At 38.1% G+C, this 15,160-nt stretch overlaps 1 protein-coding gene across 1 annotated transcript; it reads left to right on the forward strand.

Annotated features, from left to right (window-relative positions):
* The first annotated feature begins 4,012 nt into the window (after positions 1 to 4,012).
* On the forward strand, positions 4,013 to 11,336 carry LOC106941428 (uncharacterized). The gene is made up of 7 exons (XM_015024469.1): positions 4,013 to 4,480; positions 4,921 to 5,041; positions 7,068 to 7,267; positions 7,652 to 7,772; positions 7,899 to 8,107; positions 8,591 to 8,718; positions 10,424 to 11,336. Exons 1-7 carry the CDS (start codon positions 4,408 to 4,410, stop codon positions 10,520 to 10,522), a joined length of 951 nt encoding a protein of 316 aa, XP_014879955.1. The 5' UTR covers positions 4,013 to 4,407; the 3' UTR covers positions 10,523 to 11,336.
* The last annotated feature ends 3,824 nt before the right edge of the window (positions 11,337 to 15,160 follow it).

Raw genomic sequence — 15,160 nt, forward strand, 5'->3', positions numbered from 1 at the left:
TTTCTTCAGACCAAGAGAGACAAAAAGTGACTTTCTTATTGTCTCTCTCCCATAAAGCTTTGACTGGTGAAGCTTTGACAGTTGTCTGCAGAGTCACTCCATTGTAGCTGCTGAAGCTTGAAACTCCTTTAGTGTAGTCATGGCAAGCTGGTGTCTTCTCTCTCTGGTCTCCTTCATGGTCTCTCAGGGGACATTCTGATCTAGGCACCAGATTACTTCAATGCTGATGATGGCCTAACTGAACTCCAGGGGAGGTTCACTGTAGGCTGCATTCACACCAGTCCTGTTTAGTCTAGAAAGCCCGGTTTGTTTGTAGGTGTGAATGTATCATCTAACTCTGATGAGGACAAAAAAGGCTAAATGCGTTGTGCCTGAAACCGTTGGTCTGGGTTCAGTTGAAGTAAAGTTTGGTGCGGTTAGAAAGCATATGTGAACACCAACTGGACCGGAGAACGCTCGGTGTCGTCTTTAGAGGTTTTTGTATCGCTTCCTCCAGTGGTTCTTGGTGCATTGCTTCTCAAGCATTTTAATGAGTTCACATATTACTCTTGTGCTGCACTCAACAAGTACATTGTATTACAAGAATTTTCTCATTCTATTTTTGGCCGTGGTTGATTTTACTGTATAGTCTCTGGTTACTCAGGTTTATGACGACCACTCGGTTAGTGTCAGGGCAGCTTGGTTAGTCACCACGCAAGGTTGTGTGGTGCAGAGGACATTTTGTGATAAAAAATACAAAGCAATATAGTAAAGTCAAACATATGGCACTCAATGTGCACAGGGCAAATAAGGATAGTTTGAGTTTCAAATTTTACTCAGAAAGTTCCGCTTGAAAGCTGGTTGTGGATTAGTGTTCTACCTTTACAGCAACCTATGATGTTTTCTGTTTTATTAATCCTAAGAATTGAACTTAAAGTGCATCCTTAATTTGAGTTTTTTTCCCAGGTTAGCCATGGAACCAACAGGGCAGCTCACTTTGAAGCCGTTCACTAATACAACAAATTGTTCTTATCCGTTTTATTTGGACAAGCTGCTTTTTAATGGAAGATAAAGAGAAAGACAAAGGCATTAATTTTCTTGTGTGAGGTTACATAAAGTGGCCGTGAGATTTGGAAAACTGCAGGAGGTGCAATCATAAATCTGTGGTAGTCCAATTTGCAGCACAAGATCACTTCCCTTTGTAGCATATCTGTGTAACCAGTATACTATATTTCTAGATAATTAAAAATAGATCATGACCAACAAAGTCAATGGGCTAGTTCTTAGAAGTCTAGATACGGCTCAGGAAGGAGTAGACAGACTAGAAGTTGCAGATGTGAGTGCCTTGTATTCACAGTGATTAATTATTTACATTACAATAAGAAGGGAAAAAAAAACATTTAAATGGCCATATTAAAATAAAAGGAAATAATACAAAGAAAAATTAAATTAACAAAAAAACAAATCAGTTCCACAGTTCCAGTAACAAGCCACACCATTCAGTTCATAAAACCCCCCTGAACTGAGGCGGTTCAACAGGGTCAGGTGAGTTTAGAGCGCCTGTTACAGTTCATATGCTGACAAAAGTCAGATCAGAGTGGAAACAATTTTGTTCATGGGCTGCAGGAAGCCTCCCACCAGCCTGGTGGGGAAACCAAATCTCAACACCATAGGTGAAATCCTTTAGGCTCTTGGACCTGATTCTTCAGCTCGCCATCGAACCTGGCCTGTACAATAAAGCAGGACCAGTCTCAAATATATATATATATATCAAACATTCCAGTGTGCACACAAAAAATATGATCGGCACTCATTGCACTATGAATAATCCTAATCAATGCATTTCCAAGTACAAATTTTCTAGATAAATCTTATTCATAAAAAGTCAATAAATATGCTCCATACAAACAACAAACAATGCAAAAATCATCAAGATAAGCAAATACTTTTATTTAAGGCATCTCATTATTCTCCAATTTGTTTGTTCAGAGTCGCAATACAGCATCCGAATTGATATCAACTAACGCCAAGTCTTCATAAAATGACTCACCAATTCCGCAGTTCATAAGGCATGCAAGCGGTTTTGTGTTTCTTTATCCCTCAGCTCACGATCGGAGACTCCTAAAGTTAGTACAATTTTATCAGCATCATACAAGATTAAAGAAAAACAGAATGTTGCGCTTAACCGACCTGCAGCTCTGCTCTCCCAAACTTGTTCTAATCCTCCATGCTTTTTGCTCCAGCTAATATACCCAACAAATGAGCTGACGGTGGTGCATGTGACTCAGACGCTCAACAATGATTGGCTGCTTAGTAAATCTCGCGAGAATTGCAGTTATATAATCAAACTACCGGGAGATTTTGGAGGGCAATAGTAGCGAACCAGAAAATGGAACTCAACATTTCACTTGGGTTACACCTTCATTCCCAAAATGTCTGTAGGCACCACTGGTGTGAACCATAAACTTCCTTAATTAATAAGATAAAAGTCAAATTTTTTGCACTTAAACTGTTTTGGCCTAATTTTCATGCCTACTCTATCGCTGTCGGCCAGAGATGGTACGGCTGCCCAGGTTTCTCCCTCACATCCCTGCCAACACACTTCTTATGTACACTTCCCTAATCTTATTAAATTAAACATGCATATTGTGTTGCCTCATGAGTCCAGAAGAGATACTTCGCTTTTCATGTAATATTACAGTCTAGGATACTCATAATCATGAAAGTGTTCTATGCTCTGAGAGGGAGGAGGTCGGTGTTGGTTTGACTGCTTTTTGTTCACATTGCTGTTTACATTATTAAAAAAAGGAAAACATGTATCAAACCTACCTACCCCACCAGGGACAAGGGTGTAAGAAAATGAATGGGTATATTTTCTTGGGCTTTTCCAATATATATATATTAAAAAAAGTCAAATTATTTTTTATCACGACTGATTTTGTAACAACAATCAACAGAGTAAAACAGCCAAAAACTGACACCTTGTACCTCCCGTTGAGTTTTAGTCCATTCTTTTTTATATACTTTATTTTTATTCGTTTTTAAACAACACATACATTCAGAACATGAGGGCTAGGGCAATTAGCAGATAGTCATACTGGTGACCATTACAATGCAGACATTTCATTGCATGAAGTTACACAAAATAAATACAGAAGAAAGCTCCCAGGTGTCTGTCCGAGTGATGTAGAATCACAAACATCAACTGTTACCCACTTTTGGTTATAAAATAACCCCATTTTTCCCAAAGTCTCTCTCCTTTCTCCTTCTGGAGACGTATTGTAAATGTCAACATTTCCATATTGTATATCAAGTTTATGATATTCACAAGAAGCTTCAGAGTAGGGGTTCTAGGTTGGAGCCAACATTTAGTAATCACCTTCTTGCTTGCAATCAGAAATATCTTCAACAAGTATGTGTCCTTATTATCGAGTCCTTCAGGGAGTAAGTATTCCAAGGTACATAGCAGGAAATGAAAGGGCTAAAGTTATACCCAGAATTTCATAGATTACTTGATTAACATCCTTCCAGAAGGTTTTCAATTGTGGACAGTCCCAAAAAATATGAAAACAGTCTGCAGAGACCACACCACACTCCCTCCAGCAAGAGAACTGAGAATCACCCAGCTTCGATTTCTGCTTTGGCGTAATAAAAAATCTGAATAGATTCTTCCAGCCGAAATCGCGCCATGTTAAAGATTTTGTGGTGGACAGAATATTCCTCCAAATCCGCAGCCAGACCTCAGGTAAAATTAGTTTTAGTCCATTCTTGATGTTTTCTGGGGACAGACTTAAGGAGCTTTTTACAGCCGCCTGGTTGTCACAAACTTTGTACCTTATTGTGGACTCAGAGAAAAACTTCATCAGCCACGGAACAGGTTTCAGCTCGGCTCTGTAGAGAATCCCTGAGGAGGAGGAGGAGGAGGAGGAGGAGGAGGAGGAGAAGAGGTTCCTGGCTGTTGCTGGGGAACTTTGGATAGGTAATCTTTGCTGACAGAGAAAGACAATTACTTCAAGCTCATTTATTTGTCTTTTTTATCGACCTGTCTGCTAGTTAGGTAGATTTCACCTCAGTCTATGTGACGACACTGACATGAAGTTTGCTGACTGTTTAGGGCCACAGCAACAATAACCTGAAAATGGGGCTTTCTGAACATTTAAAGCAAAGTTTGCAAGATTCACACGCTATCACTGCAAAACCTCCTCACTATCTCAGCGATCTAAAGTTCTTACTGGGGATGAAAACAACATGACGAGACAGGAAAAGGAGTCACCCACACAAACCAAAGACACCACCGTGCATCGTGGTGCGAGCAAACTCTTTACAGTCTACCACTAACAACCCATCACTGAATGATCACAGCGGAGTGTCTGTAGAGGTTTAATATATTTATTCTTTGCTACAGAGGAAGAAGATAGCACTGCTAAGATGTCACGCCTGAACTTGAACATTTTTATCTTCAATTTATTTTTTCTGACCCCAGTATTTGTCTTCAGTTATGGTAAGAAATTTACCTAATAGTTGAGGTTTGTTCACATCTTTTAAACATCTGCCTTAGATAGAAAACCTTTCAGATGAATTTCAGTAATATACAGAGCTTTATGAACTGACTCATAACTAGGATTAATTGAATATATGTGATTGAATTGAAATTACATTTTTTGATAAAGTGCCTCAAGACAACGTTCGTTGTGAATAGACGCTATATAAATATACTGAATTGAATTGAAGTTGCTGAAATGTCAATGTGACCTGATGTTCCACTGGGACTTCAGGAAACTTTTTTTTTTAAACTTCTTGTTTCTTTAGAAAAAAACAAAATGCATGACGTCTTTTAATTTCAGATTGTTACTGCTGTATTAACATATTTATTCTAATATATTTGTAGATGTTGACTGACTGTAGTTCCCAGGACAAACCCGTTTCTTTTTCAACCCTCAGATTTTAAGGTGATCCAGCCAAAGGTTCAGCATGTGAACCCAGACCAAACGGCTTCAATCAGCTGTGAACATGACTCTCGTGGATCTAAACTTATGGATGTTCGACTGTACAGAATCTCACAGTGAGTGTTATGGTGATTGCTGCTGGAACCACGCGTTGAATCAGATCATTTTTCATTTTTTATTAGACCTGAAGAGGCTGAAAATGGCTGCCGTTTATTTGTCACAGAGGGAAGAAGTCAGTCCTTAAATATGTTAGTTTCTAAGTTGTGTTGAAAAATGAATCCACTCCCCAGACAGAGCGTTTTGTGAACCAGCCTGTTTGTGCCTCCTGTTCCACTGTGGGTTCAAACCACAGCTGCATATCATCATCATTTTCTTACCAACCGTCTCATGAGTAATTTAATCTAGATTTCCTGCTAGTATATCTCCACTAGTTATTGTTTTTTTATGTTCTTTTACACACGTTTTTCCAGCTGTTCTTCACTTTTTAATCTATTTTACTCAGGACAGTCTTAAAAACAGAGTTGGATTAGTTTCCTTGTTGAAGGACTGTAAAAGTGTAGAGTCTGTTACTCAGATGGCAACCCACACACACACTCATGGGAAAACTGCCATAAGCATAGATGGACATAAACAGACTTTAATGAGATTCAACTGTACATCTAAAATGTACATATTGAGCGAAACTGCATTGCAAATTAGTAAAGCCAAGCGCAAAATGAATGAATTGTGATTCTATTCCTGTGAATTTGTGATGAACAAACTGTCAAAACAAAAAGTTATTTTTCCCCAAGGAATGCAGCCCTGTTTGTGTTTTATATGGTTGCAGTTGTGAAGTATTGGCAAAATGTTACTGCAAATTTGTCAAAGACAGTTTTAGCTTCATATTGTCAGAATGCTGCTGGTGTTTCTGAAGAGAGTGTCCCTTCTGGTCCCCATTCAGCTAAAGGCTGACATAATGTCACAATTAATGTGTCGCAACTAAACCAGAGTTTTAATTGTATTAATTGACCAAATGAAGCTCCATTCAGTAGACTGTAACATTGATTCCATGTAGCGAGAATGCTGCAGACAGCAGTTTAGATATTGTTTTAATAAACTGCTTCTTACTTTAATTATCCTATCCAGTGGACGAGGCTCCGTGTCTCTCTCCACTCCTGTCACACATTCTGCACATCTGAACCCCAACACATTATATTCACATGTCTAAACTGTTGTTGTTTTTGGCAGCCATTTTAGTTTCAGTCTTTTTTGCAAGAGTTTTTGCTTCTGAGGACGTGGAGAGGAACTGGAGGGACGTTTTCAAAAGGGCGCAGATGTTGAAACAATGTGGTGTGTCTGACTGTCCGCTCTTAAAACAGAGGTTAATTTTAATGTTAATATCAAAATTACTGTGTTTTTGTACACAGTTATTGTGTTAAATAACTTTAGCATATTAATTGAATTGAACTGTTGAACTTGTCAAATTTAACAGTGGGGGGAATTTTAGGTCTCGCCATGAAAGTTGTGGTGGCCTTAATGTTTCCTGTGTTTCCGTTATGTTTTACTGCCAATTCTGTATTTTACTAGACGGTTCACACGTTCTACACGTAAGACTAACACACATGAGCTAATGAAGTGAGGATAAAGTACAACCAAGCAAACTTTAGTCAGAGTTTAGAGTCCACATGTGCCAGGAGATGCCATCCCAATGTTATTGCTTGTGTCTACATCCTCATGGCAGGATGATATGAGTCGACGCTCCCTGCCTGATCTTTGTCCCCTCATTAGTTTTCTGCTTCCTGCTTTGGATAGTTGTTTCATTAACACACGTTCTGTTTCTACTGACTTTCATTCCTCCTCTCACATGTGTGCATCTTTCATGCTTTCTCATCGTCTCTAATCAAAATATAATTTCTAAAACAGATGCATTATCTGTAACAGCTGATCTTCTTTGATTTTTATTTTTTGTGGGAATTTATTCATTAATTCCTCTTAAATATGTGAAGACTTAACATATTTCCACTCCGTAAAACATGTTGTATTTCCTCATTTTTTCTGCATGGGTTGCATGAAAAACGTTTGCATTCAAATTAAAGTGCAAATAAATACTTTGCTTCGAATTTGTCAGATCTCTCAGTATCTGATTTATGCTTTGACTTTTAGGAATGGGAAAGAAGAGATGCTGTGTCAGAAGGGAGCTCCCTGTAAGGATGTCAACCTGATTCTGAGTTCTACCAAGTTTGTTTTCACTTTACAAAACATTGGACCAGAAGCAATAAGAGCTGCCTATCGGTGTGAGATAACAGTGGAGTATAACGATGTGGATTACACCAGGAGAGGAACAAAGACCACACTGGTATATGGTATGTAACCCAAAGCAAAATAAATACAGAACGTGTTCCTTTGAAAATATTTTATTACTTAACAATCCCAACATAATACTTTAGCAATGGCTCATGGAAAAATAATTTATTATCCACCTTTGCTTAAGGAAAATCATTTAATTGTTTAGATTTATGATTGTAGCACAATCATTAACATTCTTTGAAATAAATGAAAGTAATTATTTAGATTTCTGCCCTGAAGTGTCATCTCAGCAAACAGAGCAATGCAGTATGAAACTTCTTCTTTGTTGTAAGGAGTCAGTTTTCATACTGTTTTGGTATAAATCAGTTTCATTCTATCAAAATGAACCAGCGGGTCGTACCTGGCTCTGCGTTTCCTTACCGATCCTTTTTAACCCTCAGCTTCTAAGGTGATCCAGCCGGAGGTTCAGCTTGTGAACCCAGACCAAACGGCTTCAATCAGCTGTGAACCGAAGGCAGAGGGATCCACCATTCAGAAAGCACGACTGTATAGGATTTCACAGTGAGTGTCCTGGCGATGGCTTCTACATTTATTTATCAATAAAGACCAGCAGTCATTTGCTATATTAATAGACATTTATCTGTGCATGTAGTTGACTAAATATTTCATTTATGTTTCAACTTTTAGAGATAACTCAGAACAGATGGTCTTCCAGAAGAGCAGAGCAGATTCCTGCTCGCCTGTCACCACACATCAGCGGAATCCCAACAAAATTGTTTTCACTTTTCAAGACGTTGGACCAGAAGAAATGAAATTTACCTATCAGTGTGAAATAATAGTTAAAGAAAATGATGTGGTTTACATTGAAAGAGGAAAACTAAAAAAACTACAGAAAAGTAAGTATTTACAAATGCAGAAATATTCATGTTGCACACGTGACGAAAAAAAAATCTAAATCAAATAATCTCTCACAAGCTAATGGAGCAAAACCTGATAAAACACTGAAGTTTCTCATGTGGCAAAATAGACTGAGTTCCTTATAAATACAGTCATATTCAATAAATCAGAATATATGTGCGCATGAGACCCAATTGGTCAGATTAAAATTACCTTCTGAAAGTAACTATTAAGAAGGCATTAAACGAGCCCACATGAGAAGAATGAGGAGGAAGTCATTCTTCTCACAATATGATTCCTTCTCACAGAAAGGAGCTGCACAATTTGAAATGATTGGTTCTTGAACTAAAATGTAGTAACTAAAATAATGTGTTGTTACTAGTAATGGGACCACATAGTAGATCTGTGTCTGTACAGTTAGAATATTCCAAGATGAATTCATTTCTAAGGTCTACTTTCACGTTTGTGTTGTTTGTAATCAGGTGAAATGGACTGTTCTCCTCTTGATAAGTCTGAGCTGGGATGGATTCTGATTGGCCTGCTGGCCCTGATGTTCCTGTACAGCTGTATAATCACCTGCCTCTACATCAAACGGACAGCCACCATCTGGGTAACCGATTTACTGCTTTTACTCATTTTAAAGTTTACAGAAACTTTTTCATGAAGGAAGAATTTATAGCAAACATTCCAGCATGGAGACTATCAATAATATTTATAATTTAGGGGAAAAAATCTATTAATACATTTAATTTATTTCCAAAAAATACACATAAAAATCAAATTCTTAACCTTATGAGGAAAGTGTTGCATTAAATAGCTCCACTGCTTTGTTTTCAAACTAGTTATGTCTCCACATTCAGCCTCTATCTCTAGATGCGCTTGGTGTGATGCTGATGCATTTTCATTTTCAGCGCTGCTGTGGGAGGAATTTCAAACGCAGAGCCCCTTCAGAACAGAAGGGTTGGGTTGCGTGTTGTAGCAGCTCCCACTGTTGGCTGTCAGAGAGGAGGAAATGATTTATTTCACACTTTTCACCTTCCACCTTTCACACCATGAAAATAAATTGAAACAATAGAAAATGTAGCTGAAAACCAAGCAGAGGTGATTTGAAACAGATAAAAACAACACGTCACGCTCCACTTTGAGCTTCTCGTAGAGTCACGCTGTACCAACATGACGCATGTTGGAACACCGTTATCTTTGCTGTCACTTCTCAGCAGATTTGTGATTTCACTGTAAAAACGTCTAAATATGAAATTATTCCTCTGAAACAAAATGCATAGAGTTTGAAAAAAAAAAAAACAGGAAATAGAAATAGGGCAAGACTGGAAGAAATGAATCGGTGAATAAATCTCTAAACCACACCTGGTGCTAGAAATAAAGACAAAGGAAGTTTGTGGTTAGACAGACTCTGGTGTTTATCAAGGTTTCTAACTGGGCCCAGTTACACTGAAAGGTCTGAGTGACTGAAAATTCATCAGGCTGATGCTTGCTAACGTCTGGAAGAAAAACTTGATTGGGTTTATGTATTCATGCAATTCAATAATCTATTTCAGAAGCTACCACTGAGCTGTTTCTAAGGAAAAGAACCTAAAGAAGATTTGTGTTATTAAAAGAGATGGCCCGTGTTTTATACAGTCAAGTTCACCGTTGCTACAATTTAGATTTGAAATAATTTAAATTTAACCAAACAGGTGAATGTTTAGTTCCACACTACCAGCTGCATGACGTGAAAATAGGCTCAGATCAAGGATGTAGAAAAGCTGAATCATCAGCTGGTTGTTTGAGGGCCACACATCAACTCAGCTAAGAAATGTGAACTCTGACCCAGCAGAGGATATTTGGGTCGAACAACAGCTGGAATCAACACAAACTGCTCTGTCCATTTAGACTTAAACTAATCTAAAGAATAATAAACTAAAAAAGAAAAAAATGATAAACTATTATTTAAAAAGAGACATTTCTATGATGAGGGTTGACGCTTTGAATATTTAGCTCATTAAATGTTTTGCTTTATCATAACTTCTGGTTTCTCTCTAGAGTTGAAATAAACAGAAGCTAATATTTAACCCTGTTATTGATAAGCTTGGTCTTAACTGTTTGCAACTACAGTGATCCTCCATTTTTATTCATTGTATTAATATTTTTGACTCTTGAATAATGGTTTATTCATCTTTTCTTTCCCTCCTTTAAATGATGCAATAAGCAGAAATCGTCCTTGAGAAACGAGAAAAGAAACTAATTTCAAATCTGACTAATTCAGTCTCAACACAGACTGAATTAAACTGCCTAAATAAATCTCGTTTTTGTTCCAGAGAAGCACCAAAGCTTGTGAGAACTCCACCTATGTGGTAATGAAGCCTCCAACCCACAAGGGGCAGCATGAAGACATTTACCAAAAGATGTCGTCTTAGGCTGAGTGATTGAAGAGTAAACACCTCACATGAACAGGCATTGATAAACCCTCAGTACAGCTTTAATAACGGTGTTCTACCGAACGGAACCAGCAGGAGGAGCCACAGACTGCCTGAAGAGATTGTTCACATTCACACCAGAAGAAGCTACCTGGTCACGATGACCATCATGACAAACTGTTTAGTAATAAATGTCAGGTATATACATTTGAGAGAAGCTTTCAGAGAGTTTTATGTTTGGATGGAAAATCTGACTTGAAGCTGTTCAAGTCAGAACAGCTTGACTATGAGCCAGTTTTTATTATTTTTTTCCTTTGTTGCTGGGTTAAGAAATTGCAGATTCAGTTTACCCACACACATTACGACCTTTAATATCACTGGTACTAAAGCTATTTTATGTCTTAGTTTTTTTTTTTTTTACTCATTTGTGTTGGTCTCTAAATTCCCTTCGAGTCAGTTTGATGGAGCTTCAGCTGCTCCTTTAAATATCAGGCTTCAGGTTATACAGAGTTCAAATGATTTTAAAGTTTTTCATTAAACTCTGAACGAATTTAATGGATGTAAATATTAAACACAAATCAAAAAGGAATTATGAAAATAAATCCCCAAAATCTTTCGCCATGCTTGCCTACCTCTAGTGGACAGAGAAAAAACTGCATGCATCAAGATTTATTAGATTGCTTTGTCTTGATTTTATTTTTAAATCACTTTTATTGAAACAGATATTATTTGTAAGTGTTTTATGTTTTTATTGTTAAGTTATATGCTTGTGATCTATCTTTGTCTTTCTCAATTAAAAAAATACGTAAATAATTCCCAGCAGTATACTGAGGTTTTCCTAATTTGAGTCCCACGTTTTGATGTAATGAACATAATAGTCACAGATGATGCTCCAAAAAAACAAAATCCTCAGGGTTTTTCTTCTTCTTCTTCACCCTTGTTTCTTTTTCCCCCATATTTAAATGGTTTGGCACGAAGCCACACAAAGGCCCAATTATTGTCAGATGTGTGGAATGAAAAAGGCCCTGGTTTAGAGAGGAAGAACGTTTTCTCATTGGGCCAGGTTTGCTTGGAGAGATTTTTACTCCATAGTAAATAAAATAATTTGGAAACAGGAAGGAGAACAGCAGGAATCGTTTTCTGCCAAACCGACACTGGACAGAAGATGGCAACATTGTGCAAAAACCGAAGGGTTGAGGTCAATATTTTTCACAAAGCATTTGCTTTAAAATGGAGCGATGGAGTTTTAGTAGAAGGAGTAAAACGCAAGAAACAGAACAAGAAATAAGTACAAATAAAACATTAGTAACTCCTCCACATCACAGGGAATACAACAAAATTAAATCATGAAGTGTTACAGACAATGTCTGCAAAAAACAAATGGATATTTGAAAAAAACATAATGTGCAGAGATTACTGTGTAGAATGTGCTTTAGTGAACATAGCATGTAAAGAGCTCAGCTTTTTTATGCCAACATGTTTGAAATATGCAACACTGGAAGAAATAATATCCTCCAAACTCACTTCTGCATATGTCCATTTCCTACTTGGGTTACAGACAGACCAGACTACTGTTGTGTGTGTGTGTGTGTGTGTGTGCGTGGTTCATTACCACTCGCAGTAAATCCACAAAGTTCAGATCAGAATATTTAATGTAAAAGGGAGATTTTGACTTTCATAGAAAAATAAACTTGTGGAAGTATTATTATCCAAATGGACAAAATAAAAAAATTCTTGTTATCTCTCTTGTTTATTTTCATCTACTAAAGAGAGTAATAACTCCAATAACACAGATGGGTCCCCTGCCTTCCCATCTTTTCAATAAGAGTCACAGGCCTGCCATTCCCTTAGTCTGTGACGTCTTTCAGTTGAGAAATGGTTTGTTTTCCTTCAACAAACATCTCTCGTTTTAGAAGGATCAGAGGTTTTATGCTATGTTGAGGATGGGCCATCTTGTCACATTTCATTTTTATTTTCATTTTTCATTTTTAAGGCCTTTCCTGTTTACCCACATATTCCAGTACACAGATCCACACGATGGAGCCCTGCCCTGAATAAAATCCATGCTGTTCTGGGAGAGTGCAGTCAAATGAGATAGTGATGATTTAGAGCAGGGGTCCTCAGATCCAGGTCTGGGACAAATAATCAGGTCATTATCACCACTCTGGAGAACGTGACTGCACTGAGGAGGTGATTCAGCCATGTGACTGAGGTGCGTTGAACCAGGAACCCAGCTAAAAGTTGCAGGACACGGGCCCACCTCCACCTTGCTGACATGCGAGATGAAGTGGAGCTCTGCCATTACTGATCTGCAACTTAAACCAAGTAAACAATTTGTACACCTGAAACGGTTTCTCATTTCTTCATGCTTCAACACTTACCTTACTAAGAATCAAAAGGTGTTGGTTGCAAATCAAAAATTTTAACAACTTGCCACGATTTGTGATGATGGATTTTAGTTTTGTCAACATGTGAAGGCGACTGCAGACGTAGCTGCCAAGAACACGGCAGCATTTGGCCCCTCTAACAAATGACAGGTTGGCGAACGGCTGTTGGAGCTTTTGTGTAGACGCAGTCATGTCCTGTTTAGAAGAAAAACCGTTGAGGATGTCGGCTAAACAACCAGTTACATTCCTATGTGGCACCAGTTCAAACAAAGAAGGAATGATAATGTATGTGGAAGATCCAGCTAAGGGTGTGACAGACGTCTGTCAAGAGGCATCAAGGCCACAAAGAAGTCCCAGACAAAAGTACAGGACTGATGCAGACCGCAGTGTAAGAGCGGAAATACTATCTAAGGAGTTGTTTGGCGGAAAAAAGACACTGGCGCCTCGGCAAGACTTTGGCTTCGCACTAGGTCAACCTGACCGAATTCTTTCCTTCCATTTGCGTGCAAAGCGCAAATGGAGCCAGAATTTACTGGAAAAGGATGTCTGTTTGTGCAAGATAAAATCAACAATTTGAGATAAATTATACTATTCAGCAATTCTGAAATGGAGCAGATGTTGAGTTCGTGAGGTCCAAAATATTTTAAAGGTCGCCCAATACACACTCAGTATAAAGCGTGCCAGAATCTTTCTGCAAAACAACAGTAGCACGCCATTGGTTGAAACTTTCCAACACACACTGATGAAGATGAGAAGGTATAAAATAGGTTGATGGTAAGACTTCGGGGAGATTTTTTGTGACAAGACGATGATGATGAAGATTTTTGTATTGAACTGAAGAAACTGTAACGAGGAATCCGTGGAAGTGTAATAAATCTCCAGCTCGTCTATGGCCTAGCAGCAAGAACTACGTCTCTGTGCGTTATTTCCCTTACTTAGATATTTAAGAGTATAGCCACCTTTCTAATCCTCAATAGCAGCTGACTGTCAAACACGGGATCTGACGCTTCTGAGGTGCAAAGTCATGATGGAGGGGTGTGAGGCACACCATGTTGAACGCCTACAGAAATCACAAATACAAGTCGCTGTGTGCCGAGTTCTGACCCAAACTGATTCATTTTTTATAGTTTTATTACCTTCGGAGACAACCCCGTGTCATTTCCTCCCAGAAACAAACTTCCCGATTGACTGTAAATAACATTAAGAATAACTCTGTCAGGGGTTTGAATAATTTTGGGCTTAATTGTTTCTTCCCATCTCTGCTTGACATGTGTAGCAAATTAAAGTGCCTCTCAAAAGGCACAACTTTTAATCCTTAAAGCCATTGTTCAAAGTTTTTATGCATAACATTTCAATCAATGAAAAATTATCATGAAATTATGACTTTGGTTATTTTATTTAATTTTTTTTCACAAGTAATGAGACGTTCAACCTGTTCAAAAGCAACAAGCCAAATTAAATTAGTGCTTCTGAATTTAGCAGGTAAAGTTCACCTAGGGGAAGCTAAGTGTGCTAAACATTTTAAAGTTAGCCAAATCGCTAAACGGATAAATAGCTCTGATGTTAGTGAATGCATGCCTACCACTGCAAAAGAAAACCAACAACAATATGTTCAAGTACCTCAGAGTTTTAAATTCATGATTTGTTCAACCACCGTGACGTGGTGACGCCGTTTTTGTGCCAAAGTTGCCTTGTGGATTTTTTTCGTTATTTTCCTGATTGATGCGTATTTACAGTGAAATCATTCTGAAACTTTCAAGTGTCTCGTCAAGCTGTGGTTTTAGTTAAACGATGTAAACTAGCGAACGTCTGGATAACCCCGCATGGACATGAGCTTTATTTCAAGTTAGTCAGAACTGCTGTAAATGGTTGATGTAGCTTTGGGATTCTGATTCCTTTTCCCCTAAGAAATGTCTGTTTCTCACTTCAATGGTACATGATATATGTGATGGTCCATAAAAATGCATCTATCAAAGTCCCTTTATTTTACCTCGCACAAAACTTCAGACTTTTGAGACCATTGTGTTTGAGACCCACATCACATGTCTCTCTGGGAATCTAATACTTCACCTTAGTGGTGTTTACACAGTGCCAGGTGTTATCACAAGGACAAACCAGACCTTTGAGTTTCTGACCAAGTTTAAGAAAGAGAAAATATTCTCTTTCGGTAATCTGATCGTTGCCGCCGGATAAGAAGAGCAAGAAAGTACAAACTTTGTGAACCTTCCGACTTATTGAAAACATAACAGAT

The sequence above is a fragment of the Poecilia latipinna genome, unplaced genomic scaffold, assembly GCF_001443285.1.
Source record: "Poecilia latipinna isolate Pla-1442-1.1 unplaced genomic scaffold, P_latipinna-1.0 Scaffold3666, whole genome shotgun sequence".
Classification (NCBI taxonomy): Eukaryota; Metazoa; Chordata; class Actinopteri; order Cyprinodontiformes; family Poeciliidae; genus Poecilia; species Poecilia latipinna.

Excerpts from the sequence above, each read along its gene's own strand:
- LOC106941428 (XM_015024469.1), top strand. The coding sequence starts at position 4,408 with ATGTCACGCCTGAACTTGAACATTTTTATCTTCAATTTATTTTTTCTG. Across the intron at positions 7,268-7,651 it reads AAAGACCACACTGGTATATG|CTTCTAAGGTGATCCAGCCG; the intron begins GTATGTAACCCA and ends TTTAACCCTCAG. Across the intron at positions 7,773-7,898 it reads CGACTGTATAGGATTTCACA|AGATAACTCAGAACAGATGG; the intron begins GTGAGTGTCCTG and ends TTCAACTTTTAG.